The sequence below is a fragment of the Stegodyphus dumicola genome, chromosome 6 (genome assembly GCF_044657685.1).
Source record: "Stegodyphus dumicola isolate Sdum_Otavi_A_Nest chromosome 6, ASM4465768v1".
Taxonomy (NCBI): domain Eukaryota; kingdom Metazoa; phylum Arthropoda; class Arachnida; order Araneae; family Eresidae; genus Stegodyphus; species Stegodyphus dumicola.
In genome coordinates, this window is record NC_140773.1 from 67,167,855 (window position 1) to 67,187,452 (window position 19,598).

The window sequence follows — 19,598 nt, forward strand, 5'->3', positions numbered from 1 at the left end:
AAACTAACAGAAATTATGTTCAAAATCTAGAATCTAACCATGCACTACCAGCTACAATAAAATAGTGGCAATAAGTAAATTCAAACTTCACAATTTGGTAAAAATGAAATAAGAATTGACATAAATATTGTTAAAATACTGCATTAAATTATTATGCAAATAATCGAATACAAGAAAACAGTGAAAACACGAATTGGCACAATTGCCTATTGGGGCTGGGCTGTTGAATTCACAGTCTGTTTCTGATTTAAATCAAAACTATATTAATTTATTTTAAGTTTAAATGTGCATCTGTTAACTCAGAAACAGGCTTTTACTTTTAGATTTTTCAGCATGCTAACATCCTGAAGAATACATTAGAGAAAATGCGAATCCTTCTTATATTTGATTCTCTTTAGTCATTTAATACATGGTTTTTGCAATATTTGTGCCAATTCTTACTTTTGTTTAAATTCCTTTCCTATTTTCATATATCTAATTATTTTTGTCATTTAATACATTACAGTTTTTTTTCAACAGTTATGCTAATTCTTATCTCTTTTTTACCAAATTGAATGTGATATTTGAATAATGTAAATTTAATTGTTGCATTATTTTACTGTAGCTCACAGTACATAAATTGGGTTTTGGTTTTTTTAACTTAATTTTTTTTAGTTTTTAAGTATTTATTAATTTTGTATGGTTTACAGCTTTTAGCAAACACTGCATTTAATAATTATATATACATATATATATGTACACCATATTTTCCGGCATATAACATGCACTGGTGTATAATGCGCATGTATAATTTCGAGCTATGTTTTTAAATTTTTAAGTATATCCACCGTATAATGGCCACCCAATTCTTCATGAAGAAACCTAAAAGATACATGTGCAATGCTCTTATCTTTTGAGGTCACTTATTCAAAGATTTGTCCTAGCTTTTCAAACAATGGTACACTGAAATGAAAAGCAATAAGGGGAACAACAGGAAAGTTATTTTACAAGAAATTCATTACAATATAGAAAAAACAGGTAGGTAAATACAATAAACAATAAAATACTTACATTGGGCAAACGTCTAATCCAAAACCTTTTTGTTGATCTTTGTTTACATTTGCAACTATGACAAAGGTATAATTCGCTATCTGCTAACTCTTCTAATTCAGTGAAACTACTTAAGCAATCTATAATTTACAAATAAATAAATAAATAAAATAAGCATCTAAACTTGTATCACACATTACTAAAATTTTTTATGATGCAACATATTTTACCTCAAATGCAAGAGTATCACAAGATATCAAAAAGAAGATAAATAGTAAGAATACAAATACAAACACACAAATAAAACAGAATATTTCAGGTACAAAATCAATCAGAATGTCAGATTATGTTAAAATTATCATTTTCAATGCCTACAAGGCTTTGATTAGTTTGCTTTGGTTCACATATGCAGTACAAAGTCCGTAATCCGGACATCCATTATCCGGAATGATCTATAATCCGGACCTCAAAGACATGAACTTCTTTTTTGTATGCTTTACGCATGTGCATAATGCATTTACACATGCACATTTAATGTATAACGGATGGTATAAGCTAGGCTAAAATTATCTTTACTGATTCTAAGGTATTTCAGTTAATGTTGCAGATTGCGCTGTTCCTTAATCTTCTAATTGGATTTGGCTTATCATTTTTTGCAGACTCTTAGAGTAATTTTATAAAAATTAAGCTTGAACTTTCGATTATGTCAAAAAGAGTTTCCAATTCTGGAGCTGCCAAAGGATCTACAAAGCGAAAGCACGTTTCGATGTCCATCAAACAAAAAGTGGAATTGCTGCAAAAAGTGGATAAAAATTTCGATTGACAAGTTAGTCGGTATTCTCGACACAGCAATTTCAGGACTTGAAGAGCAGAACTTTGTAAATGAACAAGAAATTATGTTTGTTTGTAGAATTAAAGAGAAAGTATTAGTACAAAAAACAAAGCAACTTAAACAACTTACATTGAAAGAAATGTTTAATAAAGTAAACAAATAAATATTTTTTTTGTAAATTTTGATACCCTTTAGATCATAATTGCTCTTTATTTCATAAATTACTTTTTCATATTTTTAATTATATAATTTCTGCATGCCATGTTACCAGATTTAAATTGATGATCTATAATCCGGAAAAACCCCTAATACGTAATCGCCGAAGTCCCAACGAGTCCGGATTATGGACTTTCTACTGTATTATAATATATACATATATAACAATACTGGAAGTATTAAGGTTCTGCAGTATTTTGCAAAGGGCGTGAATAAATTTTCACAAACTCCCCTTAACCACTTAACTGTTTCATTTTCCTGCCATACTGTGGCCAAAAATAAGCATATTTTTTATAAACAATTTTGTAATCTAGTCGAATACATGAATTCAAATCATCAGACAAAAGTGTTGTTACAAGTATTGCATTTGTTTATTAATTTAAGGTAATTTTTAATTATGGCAAAATTAAAGCATTTTTACTTAAAGTTGGCTTTTTTATGACAAAACTGCATAACTAGAAAGAACACTTTACAGGAGATAAATGTGAAAGAAGTAAATTTACTGTGAAAGGAAATTGTGGCAGTGGTGGAGGAGAATTAGATCATCTGAGCTTTCTGTTTCATCATCATCACTAGGGAATTCCAATAAAGAACTTTCAGGACTACCAGAATCATTTATAAAAAATTCAGATTACCTACCTGATCCAGTATCAGAACTATATTCTGTTACAAGCCATTTACTATCACGCATTGATCTTTTATTTCATGACAAAATTGGAAAGAAGCACTATTCACAAAGCCTAATACATATGTGCAAACAAACTCATTGAATTTTTCCAAATAATTAAAAAACCATAAAACCTATCCTTGAACTGGTTTTACAATCCAATCTCTCCTGGACCACTAAAGACATCTATTAGAAACACTGCAGAGTAAAAAATGTGAAAAAGCCTGAAAAATCAGAGGATTGGTGTAGGAAAATATACTGCCCGAGCGGTGTACAGACAAACCAAAACGTCCCTTTTCGCAGCACCTGAACAGTGATCGGGCAAATCAGTTAAGTGGTTAAAATAACAATACAATAACAGAAGGTCTACAAAAAACTTAAAAAAAAAATTAAAAAAAAAAAAAAATTGTATGTAGTAATTTTAATCGTAATTAACTTGATTTCAACAAGAACTGTTTGACTTTCAGTGAACAGATAAAAAAATGCGAACATACAATGAATAGATACAACAATACTAAGCAATACAAAGACTCTGTTTCTGCACTCTTAAGTATCATATAAAAATTAACATAAATTTACCTAACAATTGTATACTAGGTACTTCCTCCTCCTTCGATTTATTTGATGAAGGTTTTATAATTGCATGGTGTGGAATGTCTAAGGAAAGATCTGAAAAAATATGAGAATTACAAGATTATATTTCACATTCGATCAATGAAAATTTCTAAAATTTCTAGCAGAAAAAAAAAAAAACTTTTTTAACTTGACAGCCAATCATGCCACAGCGCTCTAATGCATGGCTTCTATTTTCTTTTTTAAAAAATACATTTAAAAACTAATATATATGCTAAGGTTTTAAATATTATTTTAAATATAAATTCAGTTTTCACAAATTAATATCTAAAAATTGTTACAATCCTTTGTTTATATAAGTTACTGAAATTACATATATGATTAAAAAATCCAATAAGCAACACAGAAAAATAAATTATTAATAGCAACTTTAGAACATTTTTACAACTGATAAGTGGTAGGAAATAGGAAATAATTATGCAACAAAGAAAAGTAAACATCATTTCAAATTGTGCATTGAAATGCATTTCAAAAACAAGAAAATTGTAAGAGATTAATAATATTTAACATAATCAGTCGCTCTCTCTCTCAGGGGCAGCAGAACTGAAATTAGTAAGTAAAATAAATCAATAGTTCACCAAAAATGAATGAAAAATAAATAAATAAATAAGCAGCACAGATTTCAAGTTTATATTATGGACCATGGAAAAATAAAAGTTTAAAATAATTCCCCTGCATAACATAAGGAAAAAGCTCAATGCAAAACTAAAATAGGCAAATAAGAAATTTTTAGATAAAGTCATTCTAAGATTTCATATGCCTCACAGTCAACGCTTTGCTACTTGCAGCAAAAATTAATAAATTATATGGCAGCTGAAAATGCAACCTGATGTCCTTCAATGAATTTCTAATTTTCTTTGTTACTATCTGTCTGCACTTCTAATACACCTACATCTTTTTTTTTAAGTGATATATAATTTTACTGTACAGGTGTTATCACGTTTTCAACGTTTTGGCAATATTCTGTGATTTGGAAGCAAGTTCATTACTCCTCCTTCAATTACTTCTTAAATTCCCATTGCAAATTGAAGTACTCAATAGCATAAGCACCAAAAGACCTAATGCATTGTTTTTATAACAATTTAAATTTTGTACATTAAAAAACAACAAAACTACTTCTCCTGGATATTTTGAAATTTTAAGTAATATACCATTACAATTATAAGAAGAAAACTGGATCTATTTCTGGAGTTCAAAACACACGAAAAACAGGCTTATTTGATTTCAGATTCAAATAACCAGTTTATTTAATTCTGGTGTATAGGTGACGGGAGATTCGCAAACAGAGAAGTTTTTCATACACACAATGAAAGAAAAAAACACAGTAAAAAGTTTGATATGCAGAATCACTCGGACTTTAGCAATTCCAGATTTCAGATTACCAATTTAAATTTAGTCGATTGGTACACAAATATTATAAAATTAAAAATGTGAAATGGTTATTTGTGAAATAATGAAGCATTTATGGCCTTAAGAAAATCTAAATGCAGAAGAAACATTCAATGTTATAATTTATTTTCACTTTTCTTTTAGCATAAGCAATTTTGTTCTTTGTGTTAATGCTTTCCTTTTAATTTTACACATAAATGTAATTCCATATTCAATTACAAAATTGAACTGTTCAAGTATTGTAATTATTGTGTTGAGAACTGTCTCTAAAGCATCCTGTAATCATTTCATTTTCAATTAACTTCTTTGCCACTTTCTTTTTTTTAATCACCTACCAAAAGGTGATATTTTCTGGCTTTGAATTCATACTGCAAATTTTGCCACTGGTTAGTTGATTGATGATTTAGATTATTATCACCAGAACACAAGATTCAGTCATACCATATTCATTTAACATTTTCTGCATTTTTTCAACATACTCCGTTAATAAAAAATTTCACTTTTTTCTTGTGGTCTCTAAAAGTTTTGAAATTTGTTGCTCTCATCATCATAATAACAATAAAATATAGCAACTAGCCATAAATTATGCCAAGCATTTTTTTAGATATATTGGCAGAGATGTACTATCCTCTAAACAGTAAGTTTTATAAAAAAATATTTCAATAATTCTTGGATGGTTATCAGTTTTATAAGGCTATTTTATATCTGCATTTTAAGGAGTATAAAATTCTGACATTGATTGCGTAAATGATGAGTATAAAATTCCGAGGAAAGAATAAGACTGATGAGACAGATGGTATCTTTTACTAAAAGTGACAGAGAAGACAAATTGTTGTCTATAATCAGAATTGTTGCACTGTCCAGCAAACCAATCAACTTTAAATGTTGCCAAGTCTCAAGTATAAAATATTTCTCAAACCAAGCATTCATTAATATTTGTTTCATCCTAGTTTATATGAATGACATATGATGGGGAAAAGTCTTCACACTTTTGAATACCTGAGGTCATCTGATTACAAAAAAGAGATTGCCAAGATGTTGTGGGGCATATATTGCTAGAAGAGATCATTTTTGTCAGTGTTCTAAATTTTTTCTAGGGATAACTTTTCATTGTTGATGAGTTTGATTAATTTATCTACAAACTGTTCTCCAGCTTCAGTAGTATCTATAGCTTTCTCTGCCCATGAGAGGTCTGAATAATGTATCATTCTGATTATTAAATATCCAGATTTCAGACTTTGCACTGTATTATACATCAGCAGCTGAAATTTATTGCAATGAGCTACTTCTGCATTAAATTAATAACATAAAATATAAAATGATATCTTAAACAAAACATACTTTTTAAGTTCTTTTAGATTTAATTTCTTTTTTACATTTTAAAGTGCATTTTTCAAAATTAAAGTAAAAAAAGGTTCAAGAAATAATTATACAAAATACAGTTTATTAAAAAATTCCTAACTTGTTAAAAGTTTCACTGCAATATTTATTTTAATTAAAACCCTACACAAATCATTCTGAAATGTTCCCATATTTCATTTAAAATTATTTTCTGAATACATACCTAAAAAAGGATCATGTTTCTTGGATTCTGTGCCACAAACAAGACATGTCACTTCATTTTGTAATATGCCTCCAAAAATTGTAGTAACAATTGTAGCTTTCCCCTTGGCCCCAATAAAGAAAGCATTATTGTCTCTTGGATATGGTAAAATATTCAACAATTCCATGTGAAGACGATCAAGCATATACCTTAAAAACTCATGAGCATCTTGTTGTTGGTAGCCTCTGTAAAAAAATCAAATAAAATTGTTTTATAGCATAATATGACAAGCAAACTTAGTTCTGAAGGAATTAGATATCAAAAACAAAATTATATATAAAAGAATAGTTTTCTAAAATATAAAAATTAAAAATAAAACAATTTACTAAAAAAAAAAAATATATAGTATAGATGGCGCGCAATGAATTGGAAGTTGATCAGTCAGCACTATCCTTATCTTTAGGGCAGATGTTTTCATTTTATTTGGCTTATAATTCCTTACTAAATGTAGTATTCCATCTCGATGTATTCCATCTTTAATGATTTAAATCAAATTCCTCGTCATTATAATTTGCTTCCATTAGTGACACAGAGGTTATTGAAAATGAAAAAATTTCGATTGACAAATTAGTCGGTATTCTCGACACAGCAATTATAGGACTTGAACAGCGAAACTTTGTAACTGAACAGTTTGTGTCTGTTTATAGAATTAAAGAGAAAATATTATCACATAAAACGAAGCAACTTAAAACAACTTACATTCAAAGAAATGTTTAATAAAGTAAACAAATAAATATTAAGCTTTTTTTTTGTAAATTTTGATACCCTTTAGATTATAATTGTTCTTTATTTCATAAATTATGGTTTCATATTTTTAATTTTATAATTTTTGCATGCCATCTTACCAAATTTAAACTGATGATCTATAATTCAGAAAAATCGATAATCCAGAATCGTCGAGAAGTCCCGACGAGTCCGGATTAACGACTTTTGACTGTATTTTGCTTTCTTAATTTCTTTAATAATGTAAATATCATCTTAATGAATGTACATTTATGAAAATACAGACGAAAATAAGTAATTTACAAACTCAATTAATAAACGCTGTTTAAATAACGGCCTTCATTACGGATTTAAAATCCTACGCCGCTCAGAGGGTTAATAAGAGCTTCCCATTTTATTTTGTTGCAGCTTCACAATTGGCTGATAATTTTTCTCCATAAAACATGAGCATATGAATTCCATTTCTTTTCTTCGATCTGTTATGCCACTCATAGCTTGTCTTAAAACCATTATCTCCACCCATTTTCTTATGAAGCAGAACAGTTTTTTAATATTGGTCCACTGATTGGCTTTCCCTTGCTGTACTCTTGATTAAACCATAACAGCAAAGCATCATCTAATTTCTCTAACCTCAGTTTCTTTAGACTAGATCAAAAATCGAGTGCACTTTTATCATCAAGTTTATTGCAAAATGACTTGATCACATTCCCCTTTTTTCCCCCTAATCAATTACAGTACTCTCGCCAACACTGAAAGATGATACAATGGATTTAAGGTTTTTAACTCTTCGTCTTTTTTAATGCATTTAATTTCTTTACCATAAAGACAACAATGCATTTTCTTTTACCATAACTTGCCATTTTAAATAAATTTTGTGAATCAAACAAGTTTTCAAATTCCAATGCATTTGAATACTATCAGGAACAGTGTTTGAAAGATTTCATCATTTCCCCTTCATTCTTCCTTACAACTCACTTTATTGTGACCATTTCAACAATTACATTCTTTGGATTGTGGTAAGTGCACCCTTTTCCCTTCTCCGGTCAGCAAGTATCGTCTCTATTATTAAACTGCATTCTAGTCAATATCTTCTCCACCCATATTCCAAGACCTTAGTTTTGAATTAAGAAGAATGTGCGATATGTTAATGCACAAAAAGTTTCTGTGGTAATTCTTTGCTATAATGGCCTCCCAACCATATTTGGCAATTTTAGATTTGCACCAAAAGCTAAAATTTTGCCAAGCTCGTGAAGCACAAATGTAAAGTAGGCAACACAATGTATAATAATAACAATAATATTCACATGTTGTTTCCCAAGAATATTTTTAAGAATCCTTATCCTTATTATTTTATTGCATGTAACTGTTCCAGTCAAGTGCAGCACTTTCACACATATTAAGCTGTTTGTTATGCCATTTTATAGATGTCAACTCCTGTGCCCAAGAATACATAAATCTAATAGCAGTGATGAATGATGTTCTGGAACTACTAAACCAATTTTCAACAAGGAGCCCTTCTTCTTTCTGCAATTTTTAACACTGCATCTCCAAATGGTTTCATCGAATGTAAAGTTTCGCGTTGTGGCCATTTTCGCATACTCGTTTGTCAGGTAAAGACCTCTTTCTTGAAAAAATATTATGGCATCCACCCCATTACTTTGAAAATTAAAGATTGTTAACATCATATTAAAAAAAAAAAAAAAAAAAAAAAATATTTTTTATATAAACAATGCAAATTCAGAAGCCTCACCAACAATGAACAAATATAAGAAAAATGCAGCAAAAGGAAAAATGCAACATGATGCTAATATAGAAATACAATTATGCAGCAAGGTATAAGAGCACACAGCTGATGTTAATATATGATCATGTGGCGAAGTATAACAGTACACAACCAGATTTTGGAGAGATACCTTCGTTGACTTGCGATTCAATCTTAGGGGCCACTATAACAAAAAAAATACCATTCTTTTTTTAAGCTTATTTATTTTTTATTAAAAATACACAATTACGGAATTTTCAGTTTTTTGTAATTAATTACAGCCAGTTAAACAGAGGCTGGTTAACCCATTAATGAATGGTGTTGCGTTTTTGCAACATCGGCCAAAATTCGTCTTCCGTGTAGTGTTTTTTACTTCAACTTTTTTTTTGTATATTGTAGATAAAACTTCATTCTTTCTAAGCAAAAAACCTATTTCTCTCACAATAAAAATTTTTATAACAATAAATGGTCATTTTTGCACTTTTTTTGCAAAGTTTCTTCTTTTAATTTTAAGTAGATCTCATAGAAAGTACAACCAAGCAAATAATTTTATGAAGATACACCAGTCTTCTAGAAACATTAGACTGTATAATGGAGTCAAAAGGTAAGATTATTATTTTATTTTTGTTGGTATCAGTATGCATTTTTTAAAATATTGTGAAAACGAAACATCAGTTTAAAGCAGTCTTTGTAAGTATACACAGATTTTGCTGCTGCATGACAACACTCCCGTTCACTGATCCCTATTCGTCAATGACTTTCTTGCGAAGACAAAAACAACTGTTTTACCTCATCCTCCTTACTCACCTGATCTCGCACCCTGTGAATTCTTCCTATTTTCTGAATTGGTAAGATGCTTGCAGGGTCATCGATTTCAATCTCAGATAAAGTTGAATGCGCATTGCAGGCTGAATTAAAGGACATAGCCAAAAATGGATTCTAGACATGCTTTGATGAACTTTACAGGCGCTGGCAAAAGTGTGTTGTTGCACAAGGGTCTTATTTCGAAAGAGGATGTCTTTCTGCAATTTAATTCATAATACTTTTTACGTTATAGACTCAGTGAGAACTTCTGAATCCTACCTCGTATATCATTTTGATACATATTCAGGAAAATCTTCAAAAACATTGACTGATCATGAACCAGGTAGAAATGTTGTAACAGATCTTTTAAGAGAATTGGAATTTTCTTCAAATCATTACGCATATTTCAACAACTTTTTTATGTCACACTTATTGTAGTCAGAATTGAATAAGTTCATGTGGTTGGAGCAATTCTTGAGTACAGGTTGGGAAATGGTCCTATTACCAGTAAACAAAATGGAAAAAGAACAACTTATAGTAGATGACACCACATTTGATAAAGAGCATGGCATTGCAGTTATTCAACAGAACCACAATTCTGCTATGAAAACTAACTTTACAATTTATCTGCCTTTATTGGCCATGAGGTTCTCAAAAACAGAAAACAATCTGTAAGTAACCTAAACTCATCCAGAATTACAACAAGTAAGAAATGGTGGCAGACTAATTTTATGAATTTTATTTATGTAGCTAAATAAATTGCATGGAAACTTTATAAGACTGCTGTAGACCCTAACATTTCACTGTTAGATTTTCAAAGAAGTGTTGCATTGGGATTGCTAAAAACAAGAAAAGAATATTCTAAAAATCTGCAACCTTCATTTCCATGTACTGATTGTGTTTGCCAGCCAGCTTTCTTACATAATTTAGCTTCAAGTGAAACAAATTATCCCCCAAATCGCATAATAATAATAATAATTAAAAAAAAAAAATAAATAAATAAAAATAAAATAAAAGATGCAAATACTGCGGAAGCTAAATGATAACTGTTTGTAATAAATATTATGTGCCTTTGTATATCAAATGTTTCAAAGATTTTAATGTATCAAAAAAGTAATCGGTTTTGACCGAAATTGCATTTTTGCAACATTCTGTATTATTTTGTGTAATTATTCTGTGTAAAATAAATATATATATTTTTTCCCTGTTACATTGTTTCTTAAAAAATTACTTTTGTTCATTTTCTTCAAGTGAAAGGCAGTGTGGTCGTTAATGGGTTAAGAGGGAGTCTACTGTGCTAAAAAGGGCTGAAACGTCTTGATCTTTCACCAAATTTATAAATGCTTGGTAGAAAATGCTAAATGAAAAAATCCTATCAAAAATAGGTTTGGGACTGAAAATACCCAAATTTATTACCACCAGTTATCACCAAATCCTAATATGAGCACCAATTCATCTCAATTTTCCCCAAACATTTAACTCTTAACCAGTTATTTCCTAACAATGAGATATAAGAAACAAAATCTGAATGCTTAATATCTGAATACTGCACATTTTGTTTCTGTTTAGATGGTAATAATTCTGACATAACTGCCATCATGTAACAGTATTAAAAAATGCACCAGTTCCTAACCATGTTCTTAAGTTATTGACTATATTAAGGCTATAACTAATTTTTTAAATCCTTAATACACTGCTGGTCATTAAAACTGCTACACAGGAAAGAAAGCAAACAACAGAATCTTATTTATTGTACATACACAGGATATGATTAGGACATGCATTTATGCATGAGGACACAAATTTGCATCTGGTATGAGGTACACAAAATTCAGTACACTGAGCTGCAACTTCTAGCAGAAATAATGGCTACAATACAGCTGGGCATTGAACCTAACTGAGGTTGGATGACAGATACAAGTACTTTATTCCATACAGCTTCAGCTCCATCCAGTCACAGTGGCTGGTGAGTGATAGGGTGCCAGTTTCTTGGCAACCCATGACCAGATGTTTTTAATGGGTGATAAATATAGACAATGCAACAGTCAAACACTTGTTGTATCAAGGAAGCTAAGGACAGCATCAGCAACATGCCATGGTGCATTACCTTGTTGAAAGATGGTGCAATGCAGGCCACGAAGATAGGGAACAACCAAGAGCCTTAATGTGTCAGAAATGCAATGGGCTGTCCACAGTACCATCTATGCGAACAAAAGGTGATTGGGACGTGTACTTAATGGCATTCCATACTAGTATGCCTAGTCCTGCATCCATATGATGATGATGAATACAAACTGGCAACATTCATTCTCCTCCACACACGGACATATCCATGATGTTGTAAGCAAAACTGAAATTCATCTAAAAAGACAACGTGGTGCCACTCCTGCCTCTACTGGCCTCATCCAGCTCACCATTGTTGGTATGCCTCTCTCAGCTGTAGCGTAAGGGGAGTAGCAAGAATGAGCATCGGGCTGACATTTCATGAAGCAGCAGACACTATTGCACTGTCCATGTGGAAACTTGTCCTGAACATAAGCCAAGTTCCTGACTCAGAGCGTGACATGGCTGTATGATTATACAAGGTTCAGAGCATAACATATCTGTCCTTTTGGGCATTAGAGGCCCTGTGAGTGCTGCTAAGATCCAGCATGGCATTCAGTATGCCCCTCCTGGACCCACTGATTTCATATATGCCTGACAGTCACAGGATCCTGACTAACATGAGCAGCAGTGTTCTAGAATGATAAACCACAGTCTCCATAGGCCACAATCTTGGTCGAATTCTGATGTTCTGGTAGTAGTTTCTCCTTTTTACATGACCTTTACACAAACAACCAACATTCAAATGTGATTTTCAAATGAGAAACCTGCAGTGCAATCTTCCCATTTACATACATTACAGATGGTGTTACTGGAATGATAATCATTTGCATATCCCAGTAGTACCTTTTAGGCAAATCTTACATTTTTTGCAAGCCACCTTCATGATACAGCAATTTTATTAATGTAAAATAAACAGCCTTTAATGCCTTAAACAGTCAGTTAGTTACCCAAAATAAAAATTCATTTTTTTATATTCAACCAAGCTTCTGCTATTAGAATTTAATTAGTTTCTTTAAATGAATAAGTTAACCATAAAAAATATAAATATTTGTAAAAGAGTAGGAGAAAGAACAAAGTAACAAAATTGGCCAATTATGTTCAAAATATGAAGCAGTGACTCTCAATCTTTTTTGCTCCACGCCCCTCTTTCACCATCACTAGGTGATCTGTTCCCCTCTTCTTGGTACATTCCAAAATTCGAAAATTACATATACATTTATTTAAATCTAGATCATTTTTTTAATGTGTTTTGTAAGTTAAACAAGAAAATGAATAAAAAAGTTGATAAATACCCAAACTTGAATAAAAGTTCTTTCTTACGTTCATAAAATAGAACTAAACAGGTAAAATGGCTGCTCACATCCCCCCTGTGAAAATTCCTCACCCCCAGTTGAGAACTCCTGATATAAAGCAAGCTTCCAACACAAAACAAAACAAAACAAACAAACAAAAACAAAACAAAACAAAAAACAGGATTTTTATTAAGATTTTTATTTTTGAAAGCATATATCAAAATTCTAAGGTCAGTTCAATTTATTTTTTAGTGATTTAACATTTACATTCCAGCTAAGATTTTAAGACATGTATTGAATTTGCTCATCGTCTCGCAGACTGGAAATAGTGTAAAATTAATGCTGTTGAAAACATGCTGTCTGGAAAATGTCTACAGCATTACTACAGTACAAAGTCTGAGATCCAAAACCAATGGACTTTAAAAATACTTAAATTTTTTAATTTTAGATCATCAAATTAAATTTAGCAACATGACAATCAGATGACATGCATACATGACAATATTGGGGCTTTGCTTATTGTTTAGATAAAATAGAAAAATGCTAACCTTTCACAGAGCTGGCATCAGGTAGCAGAATGTCAAGGCAGCAAAAATCAAGAATGGCAAAATTTTTAGAATTTAGAAAAGGCACTAGGCAGCAGAATTTAGATGAGGAAAATTTTTTAAAAGTTAAGGAGGTACTAGGAGCAGAGTTTAGGACCAGCAGAGATTGCACTGGCAGCAAAATGGGTAGCGCCAACTTTTCCATCCTCCCCACACACACAACCACTCAAGGGCCTAAAGTATGAACCTGATCAATATCAATAAATATATTATTACTGATTACTGAGTGACTCCCTAGCCAGCAGGTGTTTGAAAGTGACATGCAGGAATTTCAGTCAGTTGGCAGAAAATTGCAAAATGACAAAAACCAGAACAATGGCACATTTGATTATTTTTTGCTCAGTATTATATTCTCTATTCCAAGGTTTTATGAGAATATTTTTCATTATTTTTTAAATTTATTTCTTGCCTGATGGTCAGGTTATTAGATCATTCTGGAAATTTGATATCTGAGGATACCATTTGTAAGCAGGTACCATTAAACCCAATCTGTATGGCCTTGGCACATATAGATCAAATCCCATACATGTTAATGGATCCAAAGTGAACTTGGCAACAAAATGCATCATGTGACATCCATCAACCATACTTTCCATCAATTTGTGAAGTTGAGCAATATGAATGCAGTAAGACTAACAGGTTTGTCCCTGAAATGAAGAAAGCAATTCTTATGTATTACTGATATATTCAGTAGTACATACAGACTATCAAACTACTACTTCCTCTAAATCCATTTTTGACAAGGTGAGGACATTTCTCTATGCAACTGAGTTTTATCAAGAATATTTCAATAATGTAAAATATTTGAATCAGTATGACAAGCTGTAGAAAATATCAGACATCTAAATGAAGAAATTTAGGAACTCTCTTAGAACTATTCTTAGTGCACAGTTTTAAATACCTTGTAAACTGCATTATAAAATTAAAAACAAGACCGATTTAGGAAAAATAATAATAATAAATATAGCAACATGCAAGATTCTCTTACTAGAACTATACAAACAAGTTAATTATTTGAAAGAACATCAAGTCTCCTTTAGTTACTGTTAACATGGAATGCTTTTTCTTTTCATACATGTACATGCTTTCTCCAAAAGAATAAGCCTTCCCTTTTCTGATATTGAAATGCTACACATAATTTTAAAAAATGTACTTCCTTTACATGATTAAATGAGAAAAATTGAGATTTTTATACTCATGTTTTTATTTTTGTAAATAAATTTTAAGCCATTACAAAAAGATTTTGTTTCTTTAGATATGGTGAATAGAAATAAAATATTTCACAGCCATCCTATTTTAACAGGGTTCGTAGCCACATTTTAGTTAAAAAAATAAGCACCTATAAGCACTTTTCACGCATATTTTAAGAAAAAAAAAGAGCACCTGTCTAATTACATTATACATAACTGCATAACCTTAAAAGAAAAATTAAGACTTGTAACTTAAAATATAAGAAATTCAGTATTTATTAAAGAAAGATTGAGCATCACTCAACCATGGAAAACAAATACATTTTTTTTTTTATTTTTTTTTATTTTAAATGACAGTTCAATTTACAGAACTAGTTTGCAAGGCAAGGAATAAAAACTATGCAGAACTAAATTATATTTCAAGATTTAATGATGAAATTTCAGTTCAAAATAGAGAAAATAAATAATAATAAGCCATATTTATTATATTCGCTTGACACCTAAAAATAGGTACAATTTATTTTTCCACTCATATTAATATTTATATAATTTAACTTAAAAATCAAAATTCTGAACATTTTGTAAATTTTCATTGTATAACAGTTTTTCCTTAACAGATGTTGCAAGCAAAGTAATCTAAGTAAAAAAAAGGAACTTTTCTGAAATCAGAAGACCGGAAATTGCTTCATGCAGTCATCCTTTAACAGTAAAAGTTTAACTAACCTGCATACTCGAAAACTGCTGAATATTTCAGAAAATTGAGCTAATTGGGAAAAAGAGGAGCGCCGGGGGGGGGTTATATTGTAGATTTTTCAGCTAAATAATGCTTTTGACATTTCAATATGTGCATCATATAAAAAATAGCCAATGAAACTGAAAAATGATCTGCTTAGCAAGCCCACTAAAACTCTTTTATCTCTGTGAAAGATAGCAAACATTATTACACAATATGTGTGCCTTAATTCTTCCCCACATGATATTACACAATCAGAATCAACTGCTGCCGGTATTCCGAGAATAAATAACTAAATAAAGGAAAATGCCCCTTTGCTTTGTCCCGTTTTCACCGTCATGCGCCCATATGGCATATTTATCACTGAGCAGGACACGTCGTGCTCCGCGTGATATCCCTGCCATACTCATATTGAGTAATAAAGAGATTTACCAATCTAGGGTGTTTTTCATTCTAATTTTGAACAGACTGCATTAAATTTCCAAAATATTATCATTCTTCGTTTGGGTTGGTAGACTGCAGAACTTTTAGTCCTAATCAATCCAAATTGGAAAGTGACAAAAAAAAAAAAAAAGTCTGTTGCTTGCTTTGCTGCGAACTATAACAGTGTTAATATTCGAGATATTGCAGAGAAAGTGGAGAGCCCTCAACTTCCGTACTGTATAGTGCATTGTCCCCCCCAAAAGAAATTATTTTGACTATTCGGTTACTTTATTTACGCCATTCTGAATATTATTCCTTAGAAAACTATTCTGTTTTAAAACACACTTACCCATTTTTGAAGTTTATCTATACTTCAGCAGTTACTGAAATATATTATTATAAATATTCATACATATGCTCATAATACAAACATACCGATCATAATAGATGCAAATATGAACTGACCACACAGAACGAGAATGTAAATTATTAAAATCTTGAAATTCAAACGTGTGGTATTGGGTTGGAGAAAAGAATACAGAATGTATCGGAATTTTCTACTGCTTTTGCAATTCTTTGACCAATAGAATGGCATGCACCTGTCTGTACTCCTGCACACCAAAGGTTTTATGCTAATGCAGAGAAAGGAGTGAAAAGTTATTTCTGGGAGTATGATTCACCATCTGATGTTCCATACAAGGAAGAAAAGTTGTTTACTTAGTTTTGGCTTTGATACGGGGAAAAAGTGTGTGTTCCTTAAAAAAAAAAAAAAAAAAAAAAAAAAAAAATAAGTGCTTTAGAGAAAAAGTAAGCACCTATAAGAGCTTTTACATTTTATTTTCAAATATAAGGACTTATAAACACTTGTAACCGCTACGAACCCTGTTCAATTAAACAGTTTATTTTTAACCCATTTCCCCTCATAAAATACTGTGCTACCCATTTCCATTCATAAAATACTCATAAAACTGCCAAAATAATCTTATCTATTTTCAGTGGAAATTTGTATGATTGGTTATCATTTCGAGACTTTTTTAAAGCCAGTATTCATCAAAATCCAAATTTATCAAGTGCAGTAAAACTTAAATATTTAAAATCTTTTTTAAAAGGAGGTGCTTTTCAAATCATACACAATATATTGCTATTACGGATGCAAATTGTGATCTCGCGAGGACATTATTGAAGAAACATTACTCAAATAAAAGAGAACAAATATATGAGTATTTAAAGAGATTTAAGACATCAAATATGCAAAATCAGTCATCATCTCCAATATTAAATTTAATACATGACACGAATTAATAAGTTTGAGAATTAGAAATATTAGAACAAAACATCTATTATTTTTGCATATGTGTAGAGTCAAAAGTTAGATGGCACATTAAAAAGAGAGTTTGCCTAGTTTAAGTGAGTTTTTAGAATTTCCAAGGAACCATGCTAGGTCCATTAACACATCCAAACCAACTGTAAATGTACAGAGAAACTTTCCAAACGTTACTATGATGGTTTCTGGAGTAAGCATAAATAATTCATGATGTATTTTGTGTAGCACTGACTCTCACACATTATTTAAATGTTCTCAATTTAAAAAGCTGTCTGTGGATGAAAGATAAACATAATCCTTGTCTTGTCTTTCTTCTAATCATAGTGTTAAGAAGTATGTCAAAAGTGTCCTGTTTTCAAAAAAGATCAGTTTCAAAACTGCTGTGCTCTTTTTTGCATGAAGGCTCAATGTGAAATTTCACCATGAAAAAGTGCACAAACAGTTAAAAACAGAAAAAATAATATTGTACTTTCTTGTCAGAATGACTCATCTATATTGATTAATAGATGTACTTAAAAACACAATCAAAAATAAAGCTTGAAAAGGAACTGGATTTTCTAATTGTTCAAAAAATAAGGTGATACTGATATACTTACAGGGGCAGAAATTTTTTGTGAGCTGTGAAAAACCAGAACAATTACATTTACAAGGTTCGCAATTAAATTTGCAAAACACTGTGTTTAGATATAAGCAGTAGCATAAGAAAGTGATACAAAATTGCATTACAGATTAGTTATAGAAAATGATTTGGACAATATAATGAAAACATTATGGGAAATAGAAAACACTGGAACTAATAAGACTAAAAATAAAAAAGCTTTAATTTGTGAGAAACATTTTTCAGAAAATTAAACACAAGATAAAACTGGTCAGTAGATTGCTAAAATGCCATTAAGAGAGAATCCAGCCATTTTAGGAAGTTCCAAACAAACTGCAATGAGTAAATCAAATTTCTTATGAAAACACTTAGAGAGAAGAATTATTCAAAATTATACTCAGTTTTTTATTTTTATTTATTTATTTATTTTTAAGAATATCAACAGTTAGGACATATGATTGAGATTAGAGAAAACTGAGGAGAAACAAAGAATATATTATATTTCTCATATTGACTACAAACAAGAGAAGAGAAGAGTAAGTCAATTCCCATGAAGGAAGTGTGTAATGTTCTTTCCTTAATAACCAAAGGTATTCTTAACCCTCTGGCTGATCATCCCGCAATTTCCTCGGGCAACTCAAATGTAGCAAAATTTGCTCATCCCGTGATTTCTACGGGCTATGTTTTATTATGGTTAGGCTATGTTTTTCTTCCTTTATTGAGGAGAGCATCCCGTTTTCCCCCCGTTTAACCATTGAAATAAATTATATACAGTATTAGGTGTTTAGTTTATATTTTGGCCAACAGATATCGTTAGTTGTCCACTAAGTTGCGGCATTTGAAGGCACGTGGTATTAGTGCTCAAAATTCACTTTTTTCTTACAGAAATGGCTGCTAGAAAACATTCAGTGATTATCTTGATTATTTAATTAAATTATTTAATAGATTAATAATTAGATTGATTATTCATTAGATTTATTGAATCTGGTGCAAAGACTGTGAAGTTTGAACTCTATCATACTAAACTAAATTTTTAAGGTATTTTTCCCTCAGTGCTTTATATTTTCTTAAGTTTTATACATTTTACTTTTTTATATTATGCAATAAATAGATATTAACTGTAATTCGACTGAAATTTATTTAAGAAAAAAAAATTTTTTTTTTTTGTGATAACATCTGAAATTGGTTTTTCTGGCAACTTAGTTTCTCATGATAAAAATCTATATAGAAAATATTTTCTAGAAAGAAAAAGTGCATTTTTCAATTCTCCTATATATATAGATTTAAAATGTGGGAAAAAAAAAAAAAAAACGCAATTTTGGAAGCGATTTAGGTCTACAAATTGAGCAGTCAGAGGGTTAATTCTAAACAATATAATGGTGGTATTAGATTTATTCTCAATTATGATACATTCATAAAAAGTAATTTTCATTTCATTGCAAGACAAGTTTCCTTTAGCAGTGCCTGTACTGAGAGAAAACATGTACATGGATGATATCTTGACTGGAGCTGAATCATTAAGCTCTGTATTAGAACTCCAAAATCAGTTAAAAGATCTTTTGAAAAGTGGAGCTATACTCCACAAGTGGTGTAATAATGCGATTGAACTGTGAGAAACAAATGATAAAATATGCCCTTTTGATGAATCTGAAGAACCTAAGGAATTAGG

General features: G+C 30.7%; 1 protein-coding gene across 1 annotated transcript in view; it reads right to left on the reverse strand.

Annotated features, from left to right (window-relative positions):
* The window catches only part of LOC118187511 (ubiquitin carboxyl-terminal hydrolase 3-like), an 81,827-nt gene that overhangs the window by 44,130 nt on the left and 18,099 nt on the right, over positions 1–19,598 (reverse strand). The window contains exons 9-11 of the mRNA XM_035357750.2: positions 6,331–6,554; positions 3,324–3,413; positions 1,051–1,169 (exon numbers count right to left, since the gene is read on the reverse strand). Of these exons, the coding sequence (XP_035213641.1) occupies positions 1,051–1,169; positions 3,324–3,413; positions 6,331–6,554 (433 nt within the window). The remainder of the gene's footprint in view (positions 1–1,050; positions 1,170–3,323; positions 3,414–6,330; positions 6,555–19,598) is intronic.